The 27,386-nt window shown below is 52.5% G+C and overlaps 1 protein-coding gene across 6 annotated transcripts; it reads right to left on the minus strand.

Moving 5' to 3' along the window:
* Positions 1-1,152: 1,152 nt before the first annotated feature.
* TEF (TEF transcription factor, PAR bZIP family member) lies at positions 1,153-26,481 on the minus strand. 6 transcript variants are annotated; one of them, XM_026479557.4, is made up of 5 exons: positions 26,163-26,348; positions 11,737-12,054; positions 6,917-6,937; positions 5,966-6,186; positions 1,153-4,781 (listed from the first exon to the last, which is right to left on the minus strand). In XM_026479557.4, exons 1-5 carry the CDS (start codon positions 26,227-26,229, stop codon positions 4,566-4,568), a joined length of 843 nt encoding a protein of 280 aa, XP_026335342.1. In that variant the 5' UTR covers positions 26,230-26,348; the 3' UTR covers positions 1,153-4,565. The 6 variants fall into 6 exon arrangements, with proteins under 6 accessions (XP_026335342.1, XP_057172345.1, XP_026335340.1 ...); XM_057316362.1 differs by lacking the exon at positions 26,163-26,348 and adding an exon at positions 16,324-16,555; XM_026479555.4 differs by lacking the exon at positions 26,163-26,348 and adding an exon at positions 15,815-16,006.
* Between the last annotated feature and the right edge of the window lie 905 nt (positions 26,482-27,386).

Below are 27,386 nucleotides of genomic sequence, written 5' to 3' on the forward strand. Positions count from 1 at the left end.
GACAGAATATGTGGCACTATCCTGACCCCAGGGCCAAGGACGGTCCGCCTACTTTTACTGTTCAGGGAATTCGAACTTAAAATTTGAAACCTATTCTGAATTTCAGCTCTGCTGCTGTTATTTGGGGCATATCACTTTGCTTTTCTGAGCCTGTTTATTTGTAAAATAGCCTTAAAAACTTTTTTCAAAAATCTTCATTTTAAGTAGGCTCCACACCCCAAGTGGGGCTCTAACTCACAACCCTGAGATCAAGAATCACATGCCCCACCGACGGAGCCAGCCAGGTGCCCTGTAAAGTGGCCATTTTTAAAAGCCCACCTTGCCAGCCAGTCTGCAAACTCTAAATGAGTGCTCTTCCCCTTTGAAACAAAATTAGGGACGGTTCCTGGTCCCTCAAGCCACAGGGACCCTGAGCATGAGGACATGCGGCTTGGGGAGGCAGGACAGGACAGTCTTGGTTGTGAACAGGCAGCTCCAGGTCTCGCTGGGCCGGCAGGCACCACCAGATCCGCACAGAGGGAGCAGAGGGAGAAGGGCGAAGATAGGGTGCAGGTGGGGGAGGAGGGGGTGGATTTGAGTTGGCTCTGCCGAGGGTGGTGCACCCTATTCTGCCCCCACCCCCGATGAAAGCCCCCAGGGACCCCAGGCCAGCCCTGAGCAGGGGACGTGGGGACACCAATGATGAGTAAATCAGTAGCTACGACACGGGCGCCCTGCAAGTGGCTGCACCCTTGTGTATAAACGTATCTTCTAATTGCGGGGGTCTCCTGGCCACAGACAGAAAACTTGGCCAAAGGAGAAAAGGAAAGCCCCTGAATCCCACCTCCAGGACCCCAGTCTTAGTCTTTGTACTTTCTCCCTTTTACATAGTTGCCGTCCAGGGTTCCCTGTCTGGGAACTCTTTTCCTGAGAAGTTCCCCGTCTTTCTAGCATTTGTACCTCACTTTTTCTTGTTCCAGCTGCTTTGGATATGATATTTGTCCTTCCTCAATACACTGTAAAGTAAGCACGCAGAATTACTCCCATTGGACGGATGAGGAAACCAAGGCACAGAGTGGCCCAGACAACCCAGCTGGTGATGCAGGGGTGCCTGGGACACACACAGAGGAAACATGGGAAGAGGGGAGGAGGACAGAAAAGACAGTCCCACAATTCTCATCTCAAAATATTTAATTTTGTTTTGAAAAGGACACATTCCCAGCTTCCCTCCCTGCCACATCACTCCAGCCCACCAGCAGCGACACATTCGCACGCACACACGCACATAAGGCCAATGGGCTACAGTCTGCTTCTGCCCTCTCCGGCTGTGAAGAAGGGGTTTTCTCCTTGCCTCCTTCGCCCAACAAGGGTAAAGGGGAGAGGGGCCCGCTGGAATGCCGGCTCCCAGGGGGGACGCAGAGCCCCACACACTCTTATCACATGCACTTAGAAAAATAAAACCAAGTGGTGTTCTGGCATCCCCAACACCGTAAGATAGCAATATCCACCTGGAAGTCATCTTTGCCATTTTCTAGAAAAATTTATTGCACTTAATTAACAGATGTTAAAGGAGCTCTGGGGTGGGGCTTTGCCACGAAACCAGGGGTTCCTGGCCCTTTGTGTTACAGGGAGCAGAGCTCCCAGGGCCATGGATGGAGAGCTGCCCATCACAAAGGGGCCCTCCTCTGCCCATCACAAAGGTTCCCAGGCCTGCCACCCCACCTCAGCCTGGAGGACTGTATGAGCTGCCTGCCCAGGGCCCCAGCAGCCCCCCTCAGCAGGGCGGTGCTTACCCAGAGTCAAGGGTCACTGCCCAGTGCCGTCCCCAACCTCAGGACCCGGACAGGCAAACCCCTTCCTTTGGCCAAGGGTAAGAGTTACCCAGGTCCTCCACAAGGTGCTAGCCATCATGAAAGCTCTCTCTAAATATATATATATATGTCTATATCTAGATATACATTTATTATATGTATATTCTCTCAACATTCTAGCTCATTCATGATTTGTCTGTTCTGAGGTTGCAACGAGGCTGCCACGAAGCTGAAGACAGGGAGCTTCAGAAGGCATGTGCTTCCCAAACAATCAGAAACCGACAACGGCAGCCATTTCTGCTGGCTTCCCAGCCTCCAGTGCTCCTTAGAAGATGTCAAAGATCTGAGCACCAGAGCTGTGCTCTTTGGCTGTCAGCCCCAAGGAGGGAGTCAAGGAGACTCCCAATTCCTGACGGATACTGAGCAGGCAGCAGCCCTCTCCTGCTCCAAGCACCCATTTCTTAGGCCTGGGAAGGAGACACGCTTTATCTGAGCGCTCCTCTTCCCCAACATGTCAACCTCCGTGGACCCTTCCTTCCTGTCCCTGCCAGACTTCTGACTCAAAGGAGCTCTTCTGAAAGGGGCCAGCAGCCACACTCTTTCCAAGTAAGCACTTTGGGAAGGAACCAGACACCCACTGCCTGGCGGGGAGGAAAAGGAGGGCACCAAGCAGGCAGAAGGTGAGACAGAGAGGAGACAGCAGGCCATCATTCCACCCACTGGGTGTGGGGGCGGGGGACATGGACACCAACCAGAGATTAAATGTCCATCCTTAAAACAAAACAAAACACAACACAAACCGTATACTTTCTGGCCAAAGAAAATGAAGAGCGCTGAAGTTGGAGGCTCTTCTACCAATTACAAAATGAGAACTGCCCTCTTGGTGGGTAGCCAGACCAGAGAGAGAGCGCCCGGGAGGGCGAGCTGCCCAGGGCAGGACACTAACATGCCGGATGCAACGGCCCTGTTGTGGTTACAATAGAGTGAGAGTGAACACGGTTTTTAGAGAACCACAAAGTCAAAATCAGGAGGGAGGGGGTGGCCTCCCTTGGCCTCAGGGACCCTTGTCAAGTACCCTGGAAGGGCAGGTGTGCAGGTCCCTGGAGGGCCGTGGCATTCCCCTGGGGTGTGGTCCATGGCCAGTGCATGGTTTCCCCCGGTCTTAACATCTGCTGTGAAAAGTCTTTCAGGGTCAGGGCCTGGGACTCGGAGCCACCACTTTAAATAAAGCCAGTGGTAAGCACGACAAAGTGTGCCTGTCGCCTCTGACCCCTTTTTACCACAGGCTACCTGCCCTGAGCAAATAAATACACCCATCTCCAGGTGCCCCAGCGGACCACAGTGAGCAGAGGGTTCCACGGCTTTCCACAACGAATCTTCTAGGTACAGCAAAAGGACGACTGAGTCCGTCGACACAAGAGAAAGGAGCAGCTGTGAGGCAGTGGAGCCACAGCTGCAAGGACCTCTCCCCTCCACACGACAGCCAGGCTTGTGTAGGCGGCCGGTGTCTCCTGGGACGCAGACTGAGGGGCCCCTAGCCCGAAGGAATGGCCCAAGAGCTGAGCTGTGACCCCTGCAACCCCTTACCGGGTCCTGCGGGCTGACACTCTGGGCAGCTCACACGTGGGAGGGATCCTGAATCAAGAACTGGGAAGCCCTCTTCTGTTTTTAGGGAAAGTGGACTCTGGCCTGGCCCACACTGGAGAGCAGAGCAAGAAAAAAGGGGAACTTCTTGGGAAACATGCCCCAGCTCTCCGCCCACAGTGTATGGGGCCGTGGAGGCCGGTTTTCTAAACACCATGCGAAGGGGCATCCTGCCTCCAGGAAGTTAAGCTTCCTAGGCTGGGGGGGGGGGGGGTTCCTTTTAAATCCAAGATCTGAGCATGGTCACTGGGTGAAAAGAAACAGTAGGCTCCAAGGCCCAGTGTGGTGGGACAAAGAAGTTTCAGGTGGCCTCCACGAGTGCACTAGAGAAGAGGAGATGAAAAGGCCTCCCTCTGCACTGTGGTCAAAACTCGGAGACCAGCCGCCCTGGGAGTCCCTCCCCCAAAGCAGATGAAACATGGGGAGAGCCCTTCACCAGGACCTCCTCCCTGGCTTCCAGGCCTCAGAGCCACAGGAGAAAAGGGGTGTGGGAGCTAAGAACAGCTGGGTGCACTTCTGCTGCAGGCCCCAGACCCACACCCCATCCCAGGCCGTGCAGAGACCCTGCTCCTGTGGCCTGGGCCCCGGCGAGCCACTCCGGAGGAGCTGCTTTGTCTACCTCTGAGGGAGATGGGAACAGATATGTGTCTCTCAAAGACTTTCTGGGGAGGACGAGGTGGGTGACAGACACGCCCCACCTGGAAATGCGCCCCGCTACCTGAGAAGACGTCGGGCGACAAGGATCACGACTCATTCTGTGGAGACAGGCTCAATGGCCCAGGCCGGAGACCAAGGGAGAGTCAGGGAAGCCTGAGCCCCCTGTGAAAGGAGATCTGTACCCCAGAGGTCCCCTTCCGATTCAAGTGGGACATCCAAGAATAGAAACTAAGGCTGATTCACCCATCTACGTAGATTCTCTCGCACCCCCACTGATGAGGAGGCCGGCCCCCCAGAGAAGTCGCCACATGCGCTGGCCATGTGATAATGAAGCTTGAACGTGAACGCTCCTGGAGCAGGTGTGCTACCATTCGACCATGACGAGTCATAAGTCTCCACGCGTGTGTGGGGTTTCAGGGAGCCCCCAGGCAGAGGTCTGAGGTGCAGGCAGCGCTGCCCGAGCGGGGGCACGGGTTACAAGGGCCCGTACTTGGTCTCATACTTGGACACGATGGTCTTGCACTTGCCCACCTCCTTGCGCAGCTCAGCCACCTCCGTCCGCAGCGCCGTGTTCTCCTTCTCCAGGAAGGCCGCCCGGATGGTGATCTGGTTCTCCTTCAGGCGCCGGGCATCCCGGGACCGTTTGGCCGCTACGTTGTTCTTCTTGCGTCTCGTCCAGTACTTTTCGTCCTGTGGGGAAGGGTCCTCTGTGGGTCTCTCCTCTTTCCCTATGAGGAAACCCAACCTTTCCCCTCCTGCCAGCACCCCACACCCCAGATTCCTCTTGAAACTCATCTGGTGCAGCCAGCCAAAAGCTCGGACCCCAGGGAAGGAGCTGCATGTGCCAAGGACACCGAGGGGCCCCAACCTTTCCCCAGGAAGGTGGAATAAGACACAAAGTCCTTGGGTGCGATGTGCAGCAGAGGGAAGGGGATTCGCTGGTCGCTGGCTCCAGGCTACTTCAAGATAAACCACTGTCCATGCCCGTGCCTCACTGTGGCATTTTGGTTGTGGCTAAAGGCCTGCACCCTGTGTCCAGTTCCCGGAGTTTAAATCTTGGCTCTGCCACGTACTCACGTGTAGAACTGTGTGAGCCCCTTAGCCTCTCACCGTCTCCTGTCCCTCATCTTTACGACGCGGGATAGTAACAGTGACTCCGGCACAGAGCTGTCTGGGGACTGAACAAGCTACCAGGTACAAGGGGCCTATACCAGTGCCCGGTGTAGGGTAAGGACCATACAGACGTTGACCGTCTCCACCGTCACTGTTACTGAAGCCTCAGAAGCCTCCTGAGGTGGGTATGGTTATTCCCACTCTACAGATGAGGCATCTGAGGCCCGGCGAGCTCTAGGTGGCAAAGTGGAGTTTGAACCCAGGTCTGCCTGATTCCAAAGCTTGGGTGAAATAGGTTCCTTTGAGTTTTTCCTAAGAAAGGATGGAAAGACTACAAAATCCTCCTCTCCCTCCCACTCTCCAAGTTCCTACAAAAGCATCAGCTTGAAAGCTGCTTGCTCCTCCCTGGGGATGGCAACATACAACTATCTTTTGTCCTTCAAAGCAAGGGCTTGTTCAACCCCAGTTCCTGTGGTCTACTGAGCTCTTGCCCGAAGGCTGGGCCAGAGCCAGGAAGCGGGAACATCACCACGGTGGCGGCCAGGAAGAAAAGACAAAAGCTGCAGGGAGTCACACTGGGGCCAAATGTTACCTGACTCCCTTTCTTTCTACCAACTGCTGCAGGATAGGGCTCTGTGTTCTGAACTCATGCCTTTCTAAATGGTGTCCACAAGGAGAGAGGGTCCTCCACATAAAACCAAACAGGAGGAAGCACAGCCTCTCGGCTCTTGAACCTTCATTTTTAAGAGATATCAGGTTACCTTCTGCTCATCGGGGACAAAGACCTTCTTGGCCTTTTTGATCATGGGCTGGGGCTTCAGGTCCTCCTCTGCAAACTTGTGCTTCCGAGGGTTGAAGAGCTCCCCGCCGGGGACACTGGAGAGGACCAGGTCAGCAGGGTCGGGGTTGAAGTTCACATCCACCTCCACGCAGTTGGGGTCAATGGGGCTGGGTGTCTCCCTCTCCTTTTCCAGGGAGGATTCTGAAAGACACAGAGGCAGGTGGTCCTGAAGCGGCCCACTGGACAGCAAAGACTCACGTCCCACACCCAGACAGCTGCCTGAATTTCAAGGATGCACCAGCCACTGCCACTTGGAGGGAAGAAACACAGCAACAGCATTGGCCCCCAAGCTGGCGTAAGCGATTCCGCTCAAGAACACAAAGACGGAAACAATTCTTTCCTGTAGGAACAAAATGCTCAAAAGGAAACAGAGGCCCTCGAATAAGACAGGATTTTCCGATTATTTCCCCCCCCAGAAATGTTAAGCAAAACATTAAATCATTATACCCCCTTAACTTCCTGTGGTTTCAAGTTCTCAAATAATAAGAAACAGCTGAATTTCTCTGTGAACTATTATGGGCTAGGGACACAGACTGAACAGCAAAATGGCTTCCATTTTTGAATCCCTCGAGACGTATCAGTTGAGGTGCTCATTCAGTCTTAGGACAACTCCAAAAGGCAAAGAGGTGTTAACCTTATTTTACAGATGAAGAAACTGAGGCTCAGAGACACAACCTGGTTGTCCCAGGGTCACACAGATGGGAAGTGACTGAACTACAATTTGAGTCTGGGTCTGGCTGACTGAATCCTTGTTCTTTGCCACCCTTTCCGGCTGCCACTTTGTAGTGGACATTTGGTTAAAGGCACTTTCAGAATTCAAAGGTTATGCACGCCCAGAGATAAGTTATACAAAAAACAAAACAAAACATACCTTTGGCCTGCTCATTCAGTGCTGTTGATAGGAGTACACAAAATTTCAGTCAGCAGATATTTGTTAAATATCAACCACATTCCAGGGACTGTCCTTGCAAAGACAGAGCAGTGCACAAAACAAGTAAAAATCCTTGCCTTCGTGGAATGTTATTCTAGCGGGGGAAGGCTGACATTACACAAGATAAATTAAAAATATCTATAGGAGTGTTGGGTGCCATGTGGCTATTTGGGAGGAGAACATTTCAGAGAGAGCGAACATCAAGTGCACCAGGATGTGCACAGGCAGACTGTGGCGTTCAAGAAACAGGGAGGCAGCCAACGGAGCTCGCGTGAAAGGATGGGAGGAAAGAGTAAGAGGACAGGTCCAGAACACAAAACATAGAGCTCTGAATCCCCAGAAAGCAGTGGTTTTCAACAGGGGATGATTCTGTCCTGCAGGAGACATGTGACCCCACAAGGAAGGGGGGTTCTGCTGGCACCTCGTGGGTAGAAGCCAAGAATGCTACTAAACATCCTGTGATGCACAGACAGCCCCTCCCCCCACCCCAACAAAAAAATTATCTGGTCCAAATGTCAATAGTTCCAGTGCCTTTGACTTCTACCCTGAGACGGAAGCAGCCCCTGGAGAGTTCTGAACAGAGGGGTGACATGACAGGTTTTCACCGCATTGTGAGCATAAACTCAGTGGACCCTATTAGAGGGGGTTAATTACAAAAAGGGCTGAACATCAGGAGAGTGAATGACCAGGGACCAATGTGGTAACTGTGGGAGCACCGCAGCTGCCAAACCCTACACCCGCAAGACACACAGCCAGGGTGCCAAAGCCTGACAACTAGGACTCCCACACGCTGCTGGGATGGGCAGCCAGGGCTGCAGCCACTTCGTACACTGTGTGGTGGAACCTACAAAGGCTGAACGTATCCGTGTCTGATGACCCAGCCCCACAGAAATGCACAGATGTAGTCGCCAAAAGACACGCACATAAATGACCACAGCAGCGCTGTGCAGAACTTAAAACTAGAAGTGCCATCCACCGTAGAATGGATAAACGTGGTATGATCGTACGATGGAATCGTTCAAGCAAAGAGAATGAACAAACTGCTAGAGGTATGATATAAATTTTCCTCACAAATTTGAGGAAAAACAGCTAGACAGAGCATACATATGACTTACGTCTTTTAACAGAAGGAACTGAACAATTAAGAGAGGGAATTCTCCTTTCATTTCTACCATGTATACAATTCTTCAATATAAAACTTACTTTACCTGTATTGTGGTTTGCTTCTGCCACAGGAATATTTCGTAAGTATGTTTTGTAAATATATTTTGTTAGTGTAAAGAGATTCTGATGCCCATATAATTTATATGTGTATTATAATGTTAGCTATAGGCACCTACAAATGTCAGACTATAAACATAGTTAACTTATAATAGGCAAAAACAAGAATATATAATATACACACATAGAATTAATATACAATTCCATGCATCTTTGGTGATGGAAATAAGGACAGTCATTACCTCTGGGTAGTAATGACTGAACTGGGGTCACAAGGCATTTCTGGGATACCAACAGTGTTCTATATCCTGATTTGTGTGGTAGTTACATGGGTGGGTTCACTTTGTGAAGATTCATCGAGCTGTGAAATGGGCATTCCTGTATGCCATACTTCATTAAGAAGGCTTACTTAGAAAACAAAATGAGGGCGCCTGGGTGACTCTTTTGGCTGAACTTCCCACTCCTGGTTTTGGCTCAGGTCATGATCTCAGGGTCGTGGAATTGAGCCCCATGTCTGGCTCCATGCTCAGCTCAGAGTCTGCTTGATATTCTCTCTTTCCCTTTCCCTCCGCCCACCCCCTGTGCTCTCTAAAATAAATAAATAAATCTTATAACAACAACAAATCAAAGACAAATGCCACCTAGATTGCCTAAGGTATAAAACGAGGACTCATTTCCAGCTCTGCCCCCTACCCCCCACACAGACCCAGCCTTCTAGGACAACCCGATGAGCGCAGAAATGAGCTGCCTTCAAACAAGAATTCAGCTGGAATCAGCTGAAGCCTCCAGATCTAATCAGTTTACATGAGAAAAACAAGGGGCAGAGGAACGTGTTAAATGGCACTACAGGGGTATGGTCAGAAAAATCTAGCATGTGTGGGGGCGCCTGGGTGGCGCAGTCGTTGAGCGTCTGCCTTCGGCTCAGGGCGTGATCCCGGCGTTCCGGGATCGAGTCCCACATCAGGCTCCTCCGCTGGGAGTCCGCTTCTTCCTCTCCCACTCCCCTGCTGTGTTCCCTCTCTCACTGGCTGTCTCTCTGTCACATAATAAAGTCTTTAAAAAAAAAAAGTTTATAAAAAAGAAAAATCTAGCATGTGTGAAACCCTACAGGATCAATGATCAGCTTCTTCAACAAATAAATTGCAAAGAAAAAAAGGAGAGGGGATCCTACAGATTACAAGGGATTTAAGAGAAATAACTAAGTGAAATCTGTGCGTCTTGGTTGGATCCTGATTCAAACAAACTGTAAAACAGTAACATTTTTTTCCAAAGATTTATTTATTTATTTATTTGAGAGAGAGTATGTGTGTGTGCTTACGGAGGTGGGCAGAGAGAGAATCTCAAGCAGACTCCCCAGTGAGCACAGGGCCCAATGTGGGGCTTGATCTCATGACCCTGAGATTGTGACCTGAGCCAAAATCAAGAGTGAGACACTTGGGGCGCCTGGGTGGCTCAGTCGGTGAAGCATCTGCCTTTGGCTCAGGTCATGATCTCAGGGTTCTGGGATTGAGCCCCGCATCAGGCTCCCTGCTCAGTGGGGAGCCTGCTTCCTCCTCTCCCTCTGCAGGTGCTCCTCCTGCTTGTGCGCACGCTCTCTCACTCTCTCTGTCAAATAAATAAATAAATAAATAAATATTGGGGCGCCTGGGTGGCACAGCGGTTAAGCGTCTGCCTTCAGCTCAGGGCGTGATCCCGGCGTTCTGGGATCGAGCCCTGCATCAGGCTCCTCCACTGTGAGCCTGCTTCTTCCTCTCCCACTCCCCCTGCTGTGTTCCCTCTCTCGCTGGCTGTCTCTATCTCTGTCAAATAAATAAATAAAATCTTTAAAAAAAAAAAATAAATAAAAATAAATAAATAAAATCTTAAAAAAAAAAAGACTCAGACACTTAACCGACTGAGGCACCCAGACACCCCTCTAAACAGTAACATTTCTGAGACAACTTTTTGGAAATTTGAATACTGATAGATATTGTCAATTTCTTATGTAAAACTGGTATTTTTGTTATGCTTTTTAGAAGAACCTTTACATTTTACATACATATTGAAATATGTACAGATGAAATAATATAGTATCTAGGAATTTATTTCTTTTTTAAAGAATTTATTTATTTGAGAGAGAGTGAGAGAACACAAGCGGGGGGGGGGGGACAGAGGCAGAGGGAGAAAGAAGTAGGCTCCCCACTGAGCAGGGAGCCCGACTCAGGGCTCGATCCCAGGACACTGAGAGAGATCATGACCTGAGCCAAAGGCAGACGCTTAACTGACTGAACCAACCAGGAGCCCCTGGGATTTGATTTTAAATAATGAGGTGAGAGCCTGGAAGAGGTTATGGAAACCAAGATTGATTATGAGTTAAGAATTATGAAAGGTGAGTGATGGTTACATGAAAGTTCATATAGTAGTCTCTTATTTTTGTATCTGAAAGTGCTTCCATAATAAAAAGTTAAATAATAAATAAAAATAGAGCATGAGAATTCCTTGGGTTGGGGGGGGTCCCCTGGGTTCCATACCAGCTCCTGGGATCCTTCCTGGGAGCCATCAGCTTGTGTGCCTGTAACTGAGCCAGCAAAAAACTTTGTAAGGGGGACGCCTGGGTGGCTCAGTCGGTTAAGTGTCTGCCTTTGACTTAGGTCATGATCCCAGGGTCCTGGGATTGAGTCCCGCATCCAGCTCCTTGCTCAGCAGGGAGCCTACTTCTCCCTCTGCCTGCGGCTCCCCTTGCTTGTGCTCTCACTCTCTATGATAAATAAATAAAATCTTAAAAAAAAAAAAATTGTAGGGCTCCCTGAGACAGCAGCTATGCCTCCTCTGAAGGGTTCATGTCCAAGCATGAAAATAAACCCACCCACCCACCCCAAGCGATAAAAACAGAAAAAGGACAAGAGGATAAAGGAGGTGTCCCGGAAATGATGCTTGTCCTGGCAACAGAATGCCTTCCTCATGCCAGTGCCTAAGCAGTACCTGGCCATGGGTACATCCTGGCTTCAAGTGCTGCCTCCACTACCTACCAGCTGTGTGACCTTGGGCAAGTTACTTCTAGATTCCTCACCTGTAAAACAGGTATTAGAATATCAGTGTCATAAGGTTCTTGTGAGGACTGTGTGTTAGCGCCTGGCATGGAGTAAGTGCTAAATAAATGCTAGCTGGTGGTATTATTATTATTATTATTATTATTATTACTATTACTACTGCCTGAGCTGCCCAATAAGCTGTGGCAAAGGGCACGCAGAGGGAAAGAGCAGTGCTGAGGAAAAGCAGCATGGGATTTCTGTCCTGTAAAGCCTCAGACTGGAAGGGCTCACTCCACTGTCCCAGGCATCTGCAGCACGCCAACCCACAGAAAGGCCCAACTGCGCTGATGTGGTTGCTATTTTCATCTCCAGCCTCAAGGGACTGTGCTCAACGGTGGGGTGCAGAGGATTTCTCCACACGGCAGGCCCACCAGGACCTCCTCTGAAAGGCCTCACTGGGTGTGTGGACTCAGCAGCCCTCCGTGGGAACTGGGCTTCCCTGGATGGGCCAGGTGGCCAGACACCCACCTGTGCTGGACGCGGTTTCAGAGGGCTGAAAGACGGCAGTGGAGGAGGATGGTGGGGATGCCGTGGAAGAGCTGGCTGACTCCTTCCCTTCTAGCTCGGCCACAGGCAGCAGCAGGTTCTGGGCCAGGTGGGTGGGGCTGGCGGGGATGCCATTCTCCAGCAGGAACTCGTCCAGGTCCATGTACTCCAGGTGGAAAGACTCGCCGTCGTAAGGGATGGTCTTGTCCCAGATGGGCGGCATGAGGGAGGCTGAGACGGCCATGGTGCTGGCTGCCGCAGCCTCGTCTTCCTCCAGCTTCTCCTTCCCTTTTTCTTTATCTGCAGACACAAAATCTGTGATGAGACACCACACAAGAGGGTAATTCAATCTCAGGAGGTGAGCTGTGGGCCTCTCGGGGCTGACTCCTCTGCATCTGAACCCTGATCCATCCCATCAATTTCAAGAGCCCACTCTGCTCTCCAGTTATAACCTGTTGTTTGACGCAGGCCCAGTGGTCTCCTTCAGAGATGGCAGCGCGGCCTCACCCATGCCTCGGCCTCCCAGAATGTTCTCCACAAGTTCTGGGGCCTGATGTGGTCCCAGGATTAATTCAGAATAGGCTGTGGGATTGGCATCTGCAGAAGAGAGGCTTCGGGGAGGAAATGGAGTTTCTGATATCTTAGTAATATTTTAGGAAAGGATATTTTAGGAGTCTTCAGACCAAGAACTTTTGTGTTCTCCTGTCCTGTTCCCTCCAGCCAAGCTTCACAGCAATCCAGCCTAGGGCTTGAATCCCAGCTTTGCCCCCCACCTGCTATGATGTGTGATTTTAGCCATGTTACTTAACCTCTCCGGGCCTCAGTGTACTCCACCGTAAATAAGGATAAAGCAACTCTTTGGTGAAGACTAGAGATAACATTTTTTTTTTTAAGATTTTTATTTTTAAGTCATCTCTACACCCAATGTGGGGCTCAAATTTATACCCTCGGATCAAGATTCGCATGCTCCATCGACTCAGCCAGCCAGGTGCCCTTAGAGATAACATTTGTAACTGTCCTGTAGGGTTCCTGGCACACAGCAGGCATTCTCTATGACTGTAAGCTCACTGAGGGCAGGGACTGTCTGATTCACTTCTACATCTCAAGGACCACTACAGGAGCAAGCCAAGGGAAAATGTGCATACTGAATGAAAAATGCTGGGTTTGCAAATTGACTCCCTTTAGGTTTATTGGATAGAGAGGGCTTGGAGCTGTCTTTTCAGGACCCTTTTCAGAGCAACCATTTCAAGAGACCTCTAGCCTTGAATAAGTAGAGAAGGCTGAAGGCAGGATTTCTGGGAAGAAGGACAGGGGTGGAGCTGAAGAAGAAAAGCTTGTTCAAAAAAAAAAAAAAAAAAGCTTGTTCCCATTCAAAGGAAAATTAATCAATTAGTGGGGATGGTTCCCACCTAATTGTCTCAGCCCAAAAGCTATGCACGGAGGTATCCAAGAACGGGCAAATTAAGAAAAAAAGATGAAAGAAATGTGACAAGGTTAGAAGGAAATCAAAATGACAGGGAGGCTAATCAGGGAAGTGGGAGATAAAATCATGACAAGTTCATAATGGGCTTTCAAATTGAGGGAGACAACTTTGAACTCTGGATTCTGAAGTGAAAAAGAGAAATCAAATATGATTATGTTGGAAATAAACCAGTCATGCATGGACTCCTAGACCACAGTCAGCCAAAAATCAGCCTGTTGGTCCAATAAAAATGGACACACCCAGTGTGTTAAAAAGGTGGAGGTTTTAACAAACAGAATTTGGTCACGGCTTCTAACCTGAATTGTTGCAACTGCCTTCTGTACCAAGCTTTGGTTTAAACCAAATGGGAAGTAAGAAAGCCAAGCTTTGGTGGGCTGGGTGGGCCAGATGGCCTCCCTGTTCTCTTCCTCTGAGATCCTGACTCTACATTCTGTTCAGAAATGACTGTGACCCATGTTGGGTGAGATCATGGGGATCAAAGGAGGCAGGAAAAGGGAAGAGACAGAAAAACAGCCATACTGAAGGACAAGTAAAAATAAGTTCCAGGTTTTACCTGGTGTAGGCAATTAAAAAATATATTTTTAAATTTTTTATTCTTTTGTTTTAATTTCTTTTAAAAATGTATGTATGTGTGCATGTATTTTTAATGATTTATTTTAGAGAGAGAAAGAGAGCACCAGCAGGAGGGGCAGAGGGAGAGGGAGAGAGACTCTCGAGCAGACTCCATGCTGAGCGTGGAGCCCAACACCAGGCTCAATCTCAGGACCCTGAGATCATGACCTCAGCTGAAACCAAGAGTCACACACTTAACCGACTGCACCACCCAGGCACCTCTAAATTTATTTTTAAGTAAGCTCTACGCCCAATGTGGGGCTTGAACTCAAGATTCCAAGATCAAGAGTTGCATTTTCTAGTGACTGAGCCAGTCAGGCACCCCAAGAATATTTTTAATCATGTTTTCATAATTTTTTTAATAAATTATAATCAGAGTTTTAATTTTAAGAAGTGATAAAGGACTAGGCCCATCACTCAGGTCACAGGGACCAGGCCAGGTCGGTGGTTGCCAGTGATACAGTAAAATGCACCAGACCAGGCTGAGAGCTGCAAGGCCTAGTTAGGTGACCTTGAGGAAGCATCCTCAGCTTCTGAGCCTCAGCTTTCCTCATCTGGGAAGTGGGGATAATATCTTATAGGACTGCTACAGGAGACGAAATAAGACTATGTCAAAGTGCTTTGTAAGCACTGTGCAAATGTAAGGCAGAGTCGTTGTTATCGATAGTTGCTACTTGGTAATCTTGAATAAGAACCTGAGAGATGTGTACACCTGTCCCAGCAGCTTGTCTCATCCCTACATCTGGAACAAAGCACTGCCTTCAAAACAAAGAAAAGGGTCTGTGCAGATAAGGTTCCAAAGCAGGAGGGGAGAGCCTGGCCTTACCTGATGTGCTGAAGCTATTTATAACTCAACAGTGACAGCCACAGAGATGGGAACCTCAGAACACATCCAGGAAAAGAAGAGAAATAGCATTTTTAAAAAGAAAATTAATTCCTCAAGACAGCTAATTCACAGAAGGCTTATTCTTTCCCAAATCCTTGGACTACACTGACGGTTCTTAGAAATTCAAAGATCTCATACTGAAAGCATACCTCAGTGCGCCTAAAACCTCACAATAGGTGGCACTCCTCCTGTGCCCTCAACCTCATGTTCTCAAGCCAAAAAACAGGGCCAAACCTGCTTTCCACACAGGCTCCAGGGACCTTTGTGGCCTAGGAAACAAGAAGCAGCCCAGCCCTGCTACAGTGGTCCCAAAGTCTAGGGTCAGCCCCAAACAACGGGGTGAAAGTGCCACCGTGGCCTCATTCTGACCCTCATCCCTCTACCTGCCTCGCCCCAACCTCCCCCTGGGAAGGCGCCTCGCATCCCTTTGCCTGACACCCCTCCCCCACCTCAGCAGCAGAAATATCTCCTGGGTGTACCTAGTAGCTGGGGATACGCACACGCAGGGATGAAGAGAGGTCCTCCTCCCAGGAGCGGGGAAGTCCATATACAAAGACAAACCGCCACCGTGTATCAGCGCTTCTCAAACTTTAGTGGACTTTGGAATCACAGCGGTGGGGTGCTCCTTCAAATGCAGATTCCTGTCCCAGTAGCCGCAGATTCGGTGGGTGAAGGGTGGGGCCCAGGAACCAGCATTTTAAACTAGCATCCCAAGTGATTCTGATGCAGGCATCCCCAGAGAAGGAGCCCTGGAGCGTCCTTTAAGTGGCAGCTACGACCCCCATTGGCCACTTCAGTAACCCCTACACGTCGCGCGCGCAGTGAGGCTGCCCGAATGAATCTCCTCACCGCGACCCCCACCCCGCCCTCTGCCTCCAGCCCCGTCCCCTCCAACCCCCATCTGACCAAGCCTCTCTCCAGTCGCCCCTACCTTCTCTTCCCAACCCCCTTGCCTCGCCCTCCAGGCCCCTCCGCAGAACAACTACACCCTGACCTCCGACCTCCCCGGCCCCGCCCTCGCAAGGCCCCGCCCCTGCAGGAACCCCGCCCCCAGACGCGCGCAGACCCCCTCCCCTCACCGAGACGCGCCTCCCGCGGGGGGTTCTCCATCAGCTTCTTCAGGACCAGTGGGAAGGAGCCCGGCAGGCCCCTCTCCCCAGCTGCGCGCCCGGGTCCCGGTCCCGGCCCCGCCTGCGGCTCCACAGGCGGCTTCTTTCCGCCGCCCGCGTCCGACATCGTGCCCCGCGCTCTGCTCGCGCGCCTCGCCTCCCCCGCCCGCCCCCCGAGATGGGCCGGAGCCGTGCGACCCGCAGCAGCTGCCGACACGGGCAGCTACTGCGCAGGCGCCCAGCGGCACCCCCACCTCCCTCCATCCCTACCCCGCCTGCGGACAGGCTCTGGCACATTAATTATTCATGAGGCCAGGCCAGCTTCCCCAGATCGCGGCTTTGGATTGGTGCGCCCGGTAAGGAGGGCAGGCGCAGCCTTCCGGGCCGTGATTGGTTAGGCCGCCGGGTCTTAGCGCGGCACGTGTGGGGCCAGGTGAGGAGCAACGCCGGAGGCCCCGCCCTGTCCGCCCCTGGGTCACCTGATTGGCGCCTGCTGGAGTCGGTGTCATGGGCCCTCTTCGGCCGCAGCCCCTTACCCTCAACCCGCGGTTTCACCTTCGCCTCCCTCTTCATAACCCCCGCCCTCTTCCCAGACCACCGCAGCCGTTCCCCCTTCCCTCTCATCTCAATCTCGCCACCTCCCGGACGCGCCACTGAAGGGAAGCTGGGCTGGGCGTGGCCACGCCGGCCGGAGGAGCCTATCAAATCGCCGGCTCGGGCCGCTCGGCCGTCCCCCTGCAGATCACGTGGAGCCGCAGCCGAGTCCAGTAGCGGGGGGGAGGGGAAGAGGAGGAAGGCGCGGTGCAGCCAATGGGGGGCGGGGGCGGGGCCCCGGGGCGGTGCACGAGGCTTAGCACGTGCGGGGCTGCGGCGGGAGGGGAGGGGTGGGCCTTTTTGTTCTGGGGACTCTGCTCAGGGTCGTGGGACAGGAACGCAAAACCCAGCGAGCTCCCCTCCTCCCCCGCGACCCAGAGGTTGGCTGAGGGCAGGGCCGCAGACGGCGACCTGCCCGGCCCGTTGGGTTGGCCCGAGCTAGCTTGGCCGCTGCTGCGGGGGAAGGGGAGGGTGTCAAGTTTCCCGCTGATCCCGGTTTCTGGTGCGGGTGTGGCAGCCAGATAAACACTAGCGTGGAGGGAGCATTCTTGAGGCCCGCGGGTGGAGAGAAAGGGCCGGCCCTGTGCCAGGGCTCGGGTACACGCTTCCGTCCTCCCACTTACTAGTTTATGACCTTGGGAAAGTCCAGTGGCTTCACTTGTGCCTGCTTCCTCATCCATAAAATGAAGGGGTTGGACTAATCTGTAAAATCCTAAACAGCTCTGCAATTCTGTTCCTCTCTAGGACTTACCCTTCCTTTTCCTAGGGAAAAACGAAACAAATCAAAATTCCTTTACACAGGGTACCGATTACACACTGTGTGGGAGAACGTTCTCTTAAAACACAAATACTCCGTGGGGATTCCTCAGGAAACCTGTAAACGTGTAAGCTGTGAGAGGGTACACAAATCTGGAGACGGTAGAGGAAGCTAATCCCAAACAGCGCCCAGAACTTTGTACCTCATTAGAGCACAAATCACACTCCGCGTTGCACCCAAACAGTACTAGACTCTCCCTGTCTAAATTCCCCGGGGTGGGGGGGCCGGGGCTTTGGCCTGTTTATCTGGTTTCTCACCAAGAGCCTGGGCTTCCAGTGTTCAGGCTGGGAAATGGCGGAGTGCAGGCCTTGGTGCATGGGATAGGTGCGTGACCACCAACACCCGCCTAGCTGGAACCTGTCCAGCTGATGCAATCAGAATTTTGCTGGGAGTTGAGGAGGAAAGAGAAGGTGGGCTCCTAAGCAGGCCTGGTTCGAAGGGATTCTGGGAGATGGCTGGGACAGGGTGATGGCATCTGACTCCAAATTCAAGTTCTTACTGCCACGCGCGTTGCACTTTGGTCGCATTCTGGCTCATACCTCCAGCCAATGGCTTCACATCTCCAGGCCTCCTTTCCTGGTATATCAAATGGAGGTAGGACAGGGTCTACCTTTGGGGTTTCCATAAGCCAATGCACTGCACAATTGTAAACCTGCAACGAATGGTAGTTTTCATAATTTTACTAAAACTCATGGGTACACATCCACTGCTTGTGGTGTATGCCAATTCTCTGTTCAGTAGAAATACTAAATTGTGCACAGAAAATCTGTTGACTTGTTGGTGGGAATTATGTATGTGGCTAAACAAAGATATCTTTAGGGGGCGCCTGGCTGGCTCGGTTAGTGGAGCATGGGACTCTTGATCTCAGGGTTGTGAGTTTGAGTGCCACATTGGAAATAGAGATTACTTAAAAATAAAATCTTAAAAAAAAAAAAAAAGATATGTTTAGGAGAAACTGACCTAGAGGTTTTCAGAAACAAATTTCAAAGGGTAGCCCAAAGAAACGGACTTGAAGCTTTTTTAAAAAATGGCTGTCGTGGCCATGGAGAGACTTGCTGCATTGGAGCTGAATGTCTATTTTCTTGGCTAATGTGACATTACTGAAGGGGAAAACAAACGATTTTCAAGGTATTAGAGGAGGATTTGCGATAATTTAACGGTGAAAGTTATAACACTTTATAACAAGGGTGGGTGTAGTAAGAAGGAGTAAAGATTCACATTTCTTTGTAAGCTACAGTTATCCAAAAGGCGTAATGCCAACTCCATTTACCACCCAGCCTGGAGCAACTAACCTAACAGGCAAGCGGCACTTTCGAGGAGCAAGACAAGCAGCTTGGGACTTTAAAACTCAGTTTTGAGGGGCACCTGGGTGGCTCAGTCGGTTAAGTGTCTGCCGTTGGCTCAGGTCATGATCCTGGAGTCCTGGGATCGGGCCCCGCTCGTGCTCCCTGTTCAGCGGGGAGCCTGCTTCTCCCTCTCCCTCTGCCCCTCCACCTGCTTGTGCTTTGTCTCTGCCTCTCTCAAAAAATAAAATAAAATAATATCTTAAAAAAGAAAACCCGGGGCACCTGGGTAGCACAGCGGTTGGGCGTCTGCCTTCGGCTCAGGGCGTGATCCCGGCGTTGTGGGATCAAGCCCCACATCAGGCTCCTCCACTGTGAGCCTGCTTCTTCCTCTCCCACTCCCCCTGCTTGTGTTCCCTCTTTCGCTGGCTGTCTCTATCTATCTCTGCTGAATAAATAAATAAAATCTAAAAACAAAAAAACAAAAACAAAACAAACCCAAAAACTCAGTTTTGATTCCATTCTCTTTTCGTGTCCTGACACTCCCCAGAAAGGTTTTTTTTTTTTTCCCCTTTCTTTTCTCCTGAATAACCACAGGGTAAATGGTGTGTCACAAACAGTGCAGGAACATTACAAACATGTCCTCTCTCGTGCTTGCTTGCAGGCTAGGAGGTTAGCTACGTTGTGAACTGGCAGCATTTAACAGCACCACCCTGGAGGCGGGGTGAGAACCATTACATTCTGGGCTGACATTACATTCTGGGTAACAGCCTCTGTCTACCCCGGCTCCTATCAATCAGTAAAGTGGGAATAACAGCGGGGCCTCACCCCTTCACACAGTGGAGGAATGGATGTTGTGAGAACTAGCTGATTTCCATAGTGTGTATGAGCCCTATGAAGAAAAAAACTCCCTAAGAAGAACATGTCATTACAGTTAAGACTTTCAAGGTATGAGGTGTTACCTCAGTGTTCTTTAGTGGTAGGGTTTCAACGCAATGACTTTTGAGGGAAGCGTTTGTTCTGGGGGGCAGTGGTGAATTTGTGGGCTCGGGGGTAGGCATGGGTTGGGTCTCCCCTCAGCTGCTGACTAGCCACACGGCCTTGGGCAAGTGACTTCTCCTAAGCCTATTTGTCTCTCAGAAACCCAGGTGGATATGCTTACCTCACAGAGCGGTTATGAGGATAATGCGTGAGAAGCAATCTCAAGTGCCCACCCGAACAGCATGCGTCATGGAGTGGGTGGGCCGCCACCCTTCCCCTTCATTCAGGTGGTGCTGGGTCAGGAGTAGAATTATTTTGGGAGGCTGGGTTCTACAGCAGAGACACGGATCTGAAATCCATCTTCCTGAACGAGACTGGCTTGAAATTCTCTTTTATGTTTCAGAAACCTGCTAACCGACCCAAATTAAAAACTTGAGGGGTGCCTGGGTGGCTCAGTTGGTTAAGCATCAGTCAGACTTGATCTCAGCTCAGGTCCTGATCTGGGGTTCATGAGTTCAAGCCCTGCATCGAGCTCCACACTGGGCGTGGAGCCTACTTAAAAAAAAACTTGCTAACAAAACAAATAACAAAAAACAACTTAATTGAGCATATGCAGAACAAGTGCCTTACGTTAAGCCATGATGCCGATTCGGAGTATTATTATTTACATTTGAATTTCAGAGGAGCTACAACTCTAGCCGGGGAGCCTTTGGCCAGATACCCCACAAAGATCCATTTGGCCACATTGTCAGTATCCAGTAGGACAGCACCTCTTCCAATCTTCTGACTTTAGTGAGCATGGGGTGTGTAAGAACAGGACAATGAGAAGGTTTCCCCTGAGCTCTCACAAAGCCCAGTTATCTGTGGGCTTTGCCAGTACCCAGGGAAGGAGAGCACAAAACTTGGTTCAGGGTAGTAACTCAGTAAATATTTGTTGGCTCGCTTTGTTGGCAGGGCTGGTAGGAAGGTTGACAAGATCTTTCAGAGCCAAGTCCTATACCTTTGGAACATTATTAACATTGACTGACTTCGTGTTGGTTCACAGTGGAACCTGGAATAACAAACGTGAGCCATCCTTAGAGGCAAGTCCCCCAGCACAAGCCTGGCCCACAACTCGCATACCTGTGGCTGCATAGTTCTGGGCTGTGGTTTGCACCTTGGTCTCCGTGTGTTCTAGGGGAGAAGTGGTGGGTGGAGGCTCTTCACTAACTCTTGCCCATCTCTTCAGCATGAGTTTCCTGTTTGGCTTGCCTCTTGTCCACTCCCAGGGTTCAGATTACAGATGGAGAGCTGCCCCGAGAGTGCCATTTCCAGAGAAGCTATCACCTCCAGCCTCTGCCACGTCTCCACAGCCCCTGACACCCACAGTTTCTCCAGTGCAAGCTGCGTTGATGGTGCAGTGGTAGGGTGTGGGCTCTGGAGTCAGACCATCTGGGTTTAATTCCTACTTTGACAACTTCCCTAACTGTGTGATCTTGAGCAAGTTACTTAACCTCTCTGTGCCTGGATGTCAAAAGTAAACAATTCGGGCATGCTGCTGAGAACAGTACTTGGCACCTAGCAAGCGCTCAGTTGAAGTTAACTCAGCCTAATTGCATTTTGGGTTGTTCTGGGAACACCTCATTCCTCCCCGCCTGCTGCTTCCCCAAGAATAGTCGGGGGAGGGGGGGAGGACTTGCAGGCAGGATAGAGCAGCTTCACTTTCCTTTAGGATCTTCAAGACCCTGCAGGTTCTCCCCTCCACGGGTCTCTCCAACCTCCCCTCTTCCTTCTCTCCCCCCTTGCTCACCTTCTGCAGCCACAGTGGCCTTTTATTCCTCAGATACATGTCTTTCCTGACCCAGGAAAGGGCCTTTGCAGGTGCTGTTCCCTCAGCCTGAAAGTTCTCGGTGTTGCTCTCTCCCCTTCACTCTCCTGGCCTCTGCTCCAATGTCACCCCCTCAAAGAGGCTGGCCCTGACCCTCCTCACTGCTGACTGTCGGTCTCTCCCCACTGGAATGCAAACACAGGCAAAGGGGCAATGTTTGGGTCGTTCACCCCCGAGCCACAAGTGTAGGCAATGCTCACTAAGCGCCTGGATGACTGAAGAGATCCTGGGGGATCTGGTGGGAAAGGAGGAGCCCGGCAGCAGGCAGAGCTGGGTTGGAAGCCTTGAGAAGTACGGGCCTTCCCTCTCCTGAGCACCCATCTCCTCGTCGTGGAGTGGATAACGATACCTCCCTTGCAAAGCCACTTCACAAATGGACACGAGAAAGCTCACACTCGAGAACCGGTGGCTCTTAGAAGCAGGATTCATTCCTGTGGCAGCCTAGACTTGGGTCAGGCTCGTGGAGATGCAAAACCCTGTACAAGGGGCACTCCTGGACATGACTGTCAGTTTCTGGCACTCGACAGGAATGAATGGATCACATATCTCAGATGGGTGATGGTGGGGAACAAATAGAAAAGAAGGCTCCGAGTCCCTAATGTGGGAGCCAAGAAGAGAGGCTGGTCTGCACAGTGGCCTGGAGGGGAGCTGGTCCCTCCGAGTGCATGTCCTCACCATTTACAAGCGGTAGGATTAAAGGAGCTAACATGCCCAGTCACCTTGAAGACCCCCCCCCTCTGCTTCCTTCTCCCTGAAAGCAAACTTCACGATTTCTTAGTTTCTCTCTGGTTCCGCCGGGCTGCGAGTGGAGGCGACCACACGGACTTTCCCTGAGGCCAAGCTCGGGACAGCCCAGGCTGCAGAGTCTAGCTCTTCGCCTGCTTAACTCAGTCCTCCAAGGGGAGGATGCCCAGGCCCTTCCTGCGCACCCCTGCCTCTGCCCTAGCAAGTCCCACTGGATTGCAGCCTATTATTCATCGAGCCCTTGCTCTGGCCAGCACAGAGGGCACGGGTGGGTGCAGACAATGTCACCATGCCCCAGGAGCCTCAGCACGCGTTTCCAAGGAGACAGCAGTGTGTGTGCATGTGTGTGCGTGTGTGTGCGTGTGTGTGTGCGCGCGCACAAATTTGCAACATCCAGTTCTTTCAAGGAGAATCTCCGCAGGTTGGAGGGTAGAAAGGGGAACGGAGGGTCCGATTACAAATGTGATGTTGGTGGAGGGAGCATAATGCCAGACCCAGCGGCTCTTTGTCTCTCACAGAGAAAGCAGTGTAGCACTTCACAGTTTGCAAAAGCTTTCCCATAGGATAAGTCATAGAATCCTGGCAACACACCTGTGAAGCAGGTCTGCTTTGTACTTTGTACAGATTGGGGGTGGGGGGTGGGGGCTGTCAAGGATACCCTGCTGGGTGGCCCACAAGTGATTCTAGTCAGAAGCTCCCTGAGGCGGGTACCCTGCCTGCCCAGCTCCAAGTGAGGGCCTTGTTCAACCTCCAGGTGTGGGTTCATGCCACATAGCTCCCTGCAAAGGAGGCTTAAGCAACCAAAGCTGGCAGAAAAGTGGAGGGCCAGCCTCTGAGCACAGCTGAGGCCCCATGGGAGGAGGGAAGGATAGGGTGTAAAGATCTAACAGTGTGGCTGAGAGAAACACGGTCTTTCCAGAAGCTGGAGAAGAAAGTGAGAGAATGCACAACCTGGAACAGAATCACCTCTTGGAAGAGGGTCCTCCAGGGAAAGAGCAGGAGTGAAAACAAGAATCATCCTTAGGGATCAGAGACCAGAGGCAGAGGGGAAACAGAGTCAGGACTCGGGGTACAGACCCCCTCTTTTGCCAGACATGGATTTGTCTGCCCTCAGGAAAGTCAAACTGGTGACCAGAGTGAGGGGCCACCAGGTGACCATTGTGACCTGAAGCCAAGGGAGGCTCGAGCCTGGTCAGCTCTGCTAGAGGAAGTCTGCTTGTCTAGGGACAGGAAGGAAGTGGAGGTCTGCGCAGGCTGGTGGGAGAGGCCCAGGGGCAGCAAGAGGCAGAGGGACCCCAAGGCTGACTCTCGGGGAGCATCTCTGAACTAGAACACGGAGTGAGAGGCTGCAGGGAGAGCAGGGTCTCAGGAGAGCACACCTGCGATTTCTCACACTCTGCACGGGTTGCTTCTAAAATTCCCTCGCACCAGACCCAGGATATGCTCTGCACGTGACCCAGATGTGTGCTGAAGCAGTCCCTGGGCTGGAGGAAGTGGGGAGTTTGTAAATAGCCTTCATTTCCCCGTGCAGAAACCACCCCTTTCACACCAAAGCGAAGGGTGAAGAACAATCCTGAGGGCAGGCCTGCTTTCTGGGGCAACTAGCTGTTTCTTTCATCTTCCTCCCATTGAGGTCAGAGGCCAGGGTCGGGGGACACAGGGGGAGAGACCTTATAAAGTACTTGCTACATGACTGCTGGAAATTCTAGTTCTGTGTGGTAGATGTATTCTTTTTACCAAAGGATATTGGTTTTCAGGTAGATACATTTATTTTTATAAAAGATATGAAGAGGGAAACCTGGCTGGCTTAGTTGGTGGAGCATACGACCCTTGACCTTGGGGTTGTGAGTCGGAGCCCCACGTTGGGTGTAGAGATTACTTAAAAATAAAACCTTAAAAAAAGAAAAAAAGCTGGGGTGCCTGGGTGGCTCAGTCATTAAGCGTCTGCCTTTGGCTTGGGTCATGATCCCAGGGTCCTGGGATTGAGCCCCGCATCGGGCTCCCTGCTCAGTGGGAAGCCTGCTTCTCCTTCTCCCACTCCCCCTGCTTCTATCCCCTCTCTTGCTGTGTGTCTGTGTGTGTGTCTCTCTCTCTGTCAAATAAATAAAATCTTTAAAAATAAAAAGCTGTGGAGAGTCTGGGAGCTTTGGAAAGTTGGGGGCAGTCACGAGTGAGGTCTTTGTGGGGTGCACTAATCCCTTTAGCTCTTCAACCTTCATCTCCTCATCTTATCTACCCATTGGCATCTGTCATTCCCATGGGACCTCATGCTTCTGACCCTCAGCGAGATACCACACGGGGAAATGATAAGAGGTGGCATGAAGCTCTGGTTCATGACCCTTGGACCAACCCAGCCATACCAGACAAACCGATCTTTAGTCAGAACTCGCCAGCTCTTGGAAAAGCTCTGCCTCAGAACCTGGGCAAGTCCCCTCAGCTCTGGACCCCAGCTTTGCCCATCCACAGTAAGCAATGGGGGACTTCCCGGCAGTCTCCGGGACCAGCTGGGAGCCAGTGGCCAGCAGCTGCTGCCACATTTCAAAAGCTCTGTTATCCTGGTCCAAGGAGCAGCGCCCTGAGTCGCCCTGAGAAATTTTCTGCCCCGCTGAGCGCTGTCCCTGCAGAGCTGCTGGCCACCCAGCTGCTCCCTGTGCAGGCACTGGGCCATCCTAAGATACCCTACCTTCCTTGGGTGCCTGGACCAAAAAGGGAACCCTTTATCTCTAGCTTTTGGAAGGACTTCTAGCTTCACCCACCCACATGGCCCTTCAGAGATGGCAAGAAAGTCAGCTGCGGCTTATCTGCCAGGCTGAGTTGAGGGTTCCCTGAGAAGATGGGTTTCTCCTGGTTAGCAGCTGGGGGCCTGAGGCTACGAAGGCATACGAACTCCTTCTAGGATGCCCACCTCTGGGGGTGGCCCGGACGGCCCCAGTGTTCAAACCACAGGCTGTGGTCTGAGGGACCTGGGCCCAGAGCTCTGTGAGAGAGCCCGCAGGGACCCTGCCCGGAGCTCAGGGAGCCACCTTCTCCCCTTGGGGTGAGAAAGAGGGCAGAGCCTGTGGTGTCTGTCCTCAGGTCCCAGGGTTTGGGAATGGCTGAGTCCTTCAGAAGTCCTGCGGGGACAACTGGGCTCTGGTGATGAGACAGATCAGGTGCCAGCACAGTAGGATGAGGGAGAGCCCGAGAAAGGTCCCCTGTGGGGACACGTGGGGCTCCTAAGTCAGACTCCGGCAGCCGCAGCCAAGGACAGCCGGGCTCCTTTACAGGCGCATGTGAATTTTAAGCCCTGAGGACCTGGGCGTGAGCCCCTGACATCTTAGAACAGGAGAGATTTGGAGAAATATGTATCAGGAGGGAGCACGGTGAGCAGGCTGGCCCCCAGATCTAGCCATGGGCTTGTTTCACAGGCGGAACTCAGGAGACACCTGGTGCTGGCTGCTGGCTCTGCCCCTCTGTCCACGCCCTCCTCTGCGGGCTCCCCGGCCCCGTGTTTGCCTGTGTCTCCTAGGAACCGGGGCTGCGAGCCTGTGGTCCTGTTACATAACAGCTTCCATCCCATCCAGGGGTTTAGCCCTCCAGCGAGCGGGAGCTGAAGCCGGCGAATGGAGGAAGGAGGAAAGCCTCTTTTCCAGACACAGGAGACTGCCCCAATCGGCAGTGGCTGCCAGCCCGCCGCCACCCCAACACGCAGAGGGAGGGAACTTGATCAACAGCGGTCAGGGCATTCTCTCAGCAGGGCGCTCTGGTCCTGCCCTGGCCCCACGTGAGCACAGCACCTGTCAGTGGCCACACGCTGGCCACAGCTTCCCAAAGCCAGCAGGCCTAGGAAGCAGCCCCGGAGTTACCGTGGCGCTCCTCGCTGTGTCCCGCTCTGCACCCAGCCCTCCTCCTGCCCAGGAAGGGGCCAGGGGCAGACCCCTCCCGGGGACCCTCCGCAGCTTGGAGATGCCTGTCCTGCCACTGTACCTGTGACTGCCCCCCCCCCCCCGGGCACATGGGCAGCCAGCCAATGCAGGCCACCCCCGTTCCTACCTGTCCTCTTCTCTGGCCAAGGCAGAGAGTGCTCCAGCAGCGACTTGAGGACCTCAGGCATGTCCATGGCAGGGCCACTCCAATCCGGTCACAGCTCGACACGGCCTGGCAGGAGGTGCTTGCTTGGGGAGTTCAGAAGCAGCTAGAGAGGCAGGAGCTGGCCCGGGAGCCGCAGGCTCTGGAGGCGGGCGGGGCGGGAGCCCGAGGCAGCCAATGGGCAGTAGGGGCGCCGGCCCACCCGTCCACCCCCGGCTCGGCCACCTGCCAGCTCCGGCTGCAGCCAGGCCTTCCCTTCCCGCTGCCTGGCAGGGCGGGCCTGGCCGTGCGCCAGCCGCAGCACGTGGAGCCACCGCGCCAATCCTCTGACAGAGAGCCCGGCCTGTTATCTAACTTTGCAAAGGGAAGTTCTTCCCCAGGCTGGGAGCCATAACCAGGGCCTGCCAGGTGAGAACAGTGAGATGGCTCCACGCCCACAGCAAGCGTGCACTGCACACTCAGGCACACTCGGCCGAGGGGCCGTGGTGGCCCAGTGCAGCAGAGGGCAGGGCGGGTCGTGGAAATCAGTGTGGGCCGGGACCTGAGACCCGGCACCCCAGGCAGCTCAGTACAAAGGACATACTATGTGTCGGCACACACAAGCACAGGAAGGGAACTCACACATTCACCTGCAAGCTGGTGAGCCTCGAGGGGTGCTGGGCATGTTTCGACGCTGATACCTATACGCTAGGCACTTGCGTCCCGCAAGGCACGCAGGTTTGCATGTGGTGTGGGTAAGTGCGGCTTTGCACCGTCTGCAGAGCCTGAAGCCTGCTCTCCTAAGAGAAGTGAGAAAACCTGCAGCCTGGGATTCCTTTGGTCTTCCGGGGAGGGGGACAGAGGCAGGTGCCCAGCAGACAAGCCCTGGGTGGGCAGGCAGAGCAGGCACCCCTGAAAGGGAGGAGCTCTGCAAACCTGGCTTAGACTTGTCTTGGGGGACGTCCTGCTTCCTAGCCCGTCCTGTGGACCGTGGTGGCAATTGGCTGTTTGCTCTCTGGCCCTCTCACCAGGACATTGGCCTCTGTGATCCCCAGGCCACCTGAATGTGTGGTCAAAGCCAAGGTTCTGTGTCCCGGCTCCACTGAAGACCGACATCAGACTTGGCTGGCGGGGTGGGGGTGAGGGGAAGGTGTCAGGCTCTTGATTCTGCCACATACTGATGTGGGATCTTGCACAAGCCGCACGGCT

This window comes from Ursus arctos, unplaced genomic scaffold, assembly GCF_023065955.2.
Source record: "Ursus arctos isolate Adak ecotype North America unplaced genomic scaffold, UrsArc2.0 scaffold_21, whole genome shotgun sequence".
Lineage (NCBI taxonomy): Eukaryota > Metazoa > Chordata > Mammalia > Carnivora > Ursidae > Ursus > Ursus arctos.

What these genes read in the sequence shown, in the direction of transcription:
- TEF (XM_026479555.4), bottom strand. Translation starts at nt 15,971, where the DNA reads ATGTCGGACGCGGGCGGCGGAAAGAAGCCGCCTGTGGAGCCGCAGGCG. An exon ending in TGAAACCGCGTCCAGCACAG is followed by an intron (nt 6,938 to 11,736) that starts GTGGGTGTCTGG and finishes TCCTATCAACAG; the next exon opens with CACTGAATGAGCAGGCCAAA. An exon ending in ACTGAATGAGCAGGCCAAAG is followed by an intron (nt 6,187 to 6,916) that starts GTATGTTTTGTT and finishes TGTGTCTTTCAG; the next exon opens with AATCCTCCCTGGAAAAGGAG.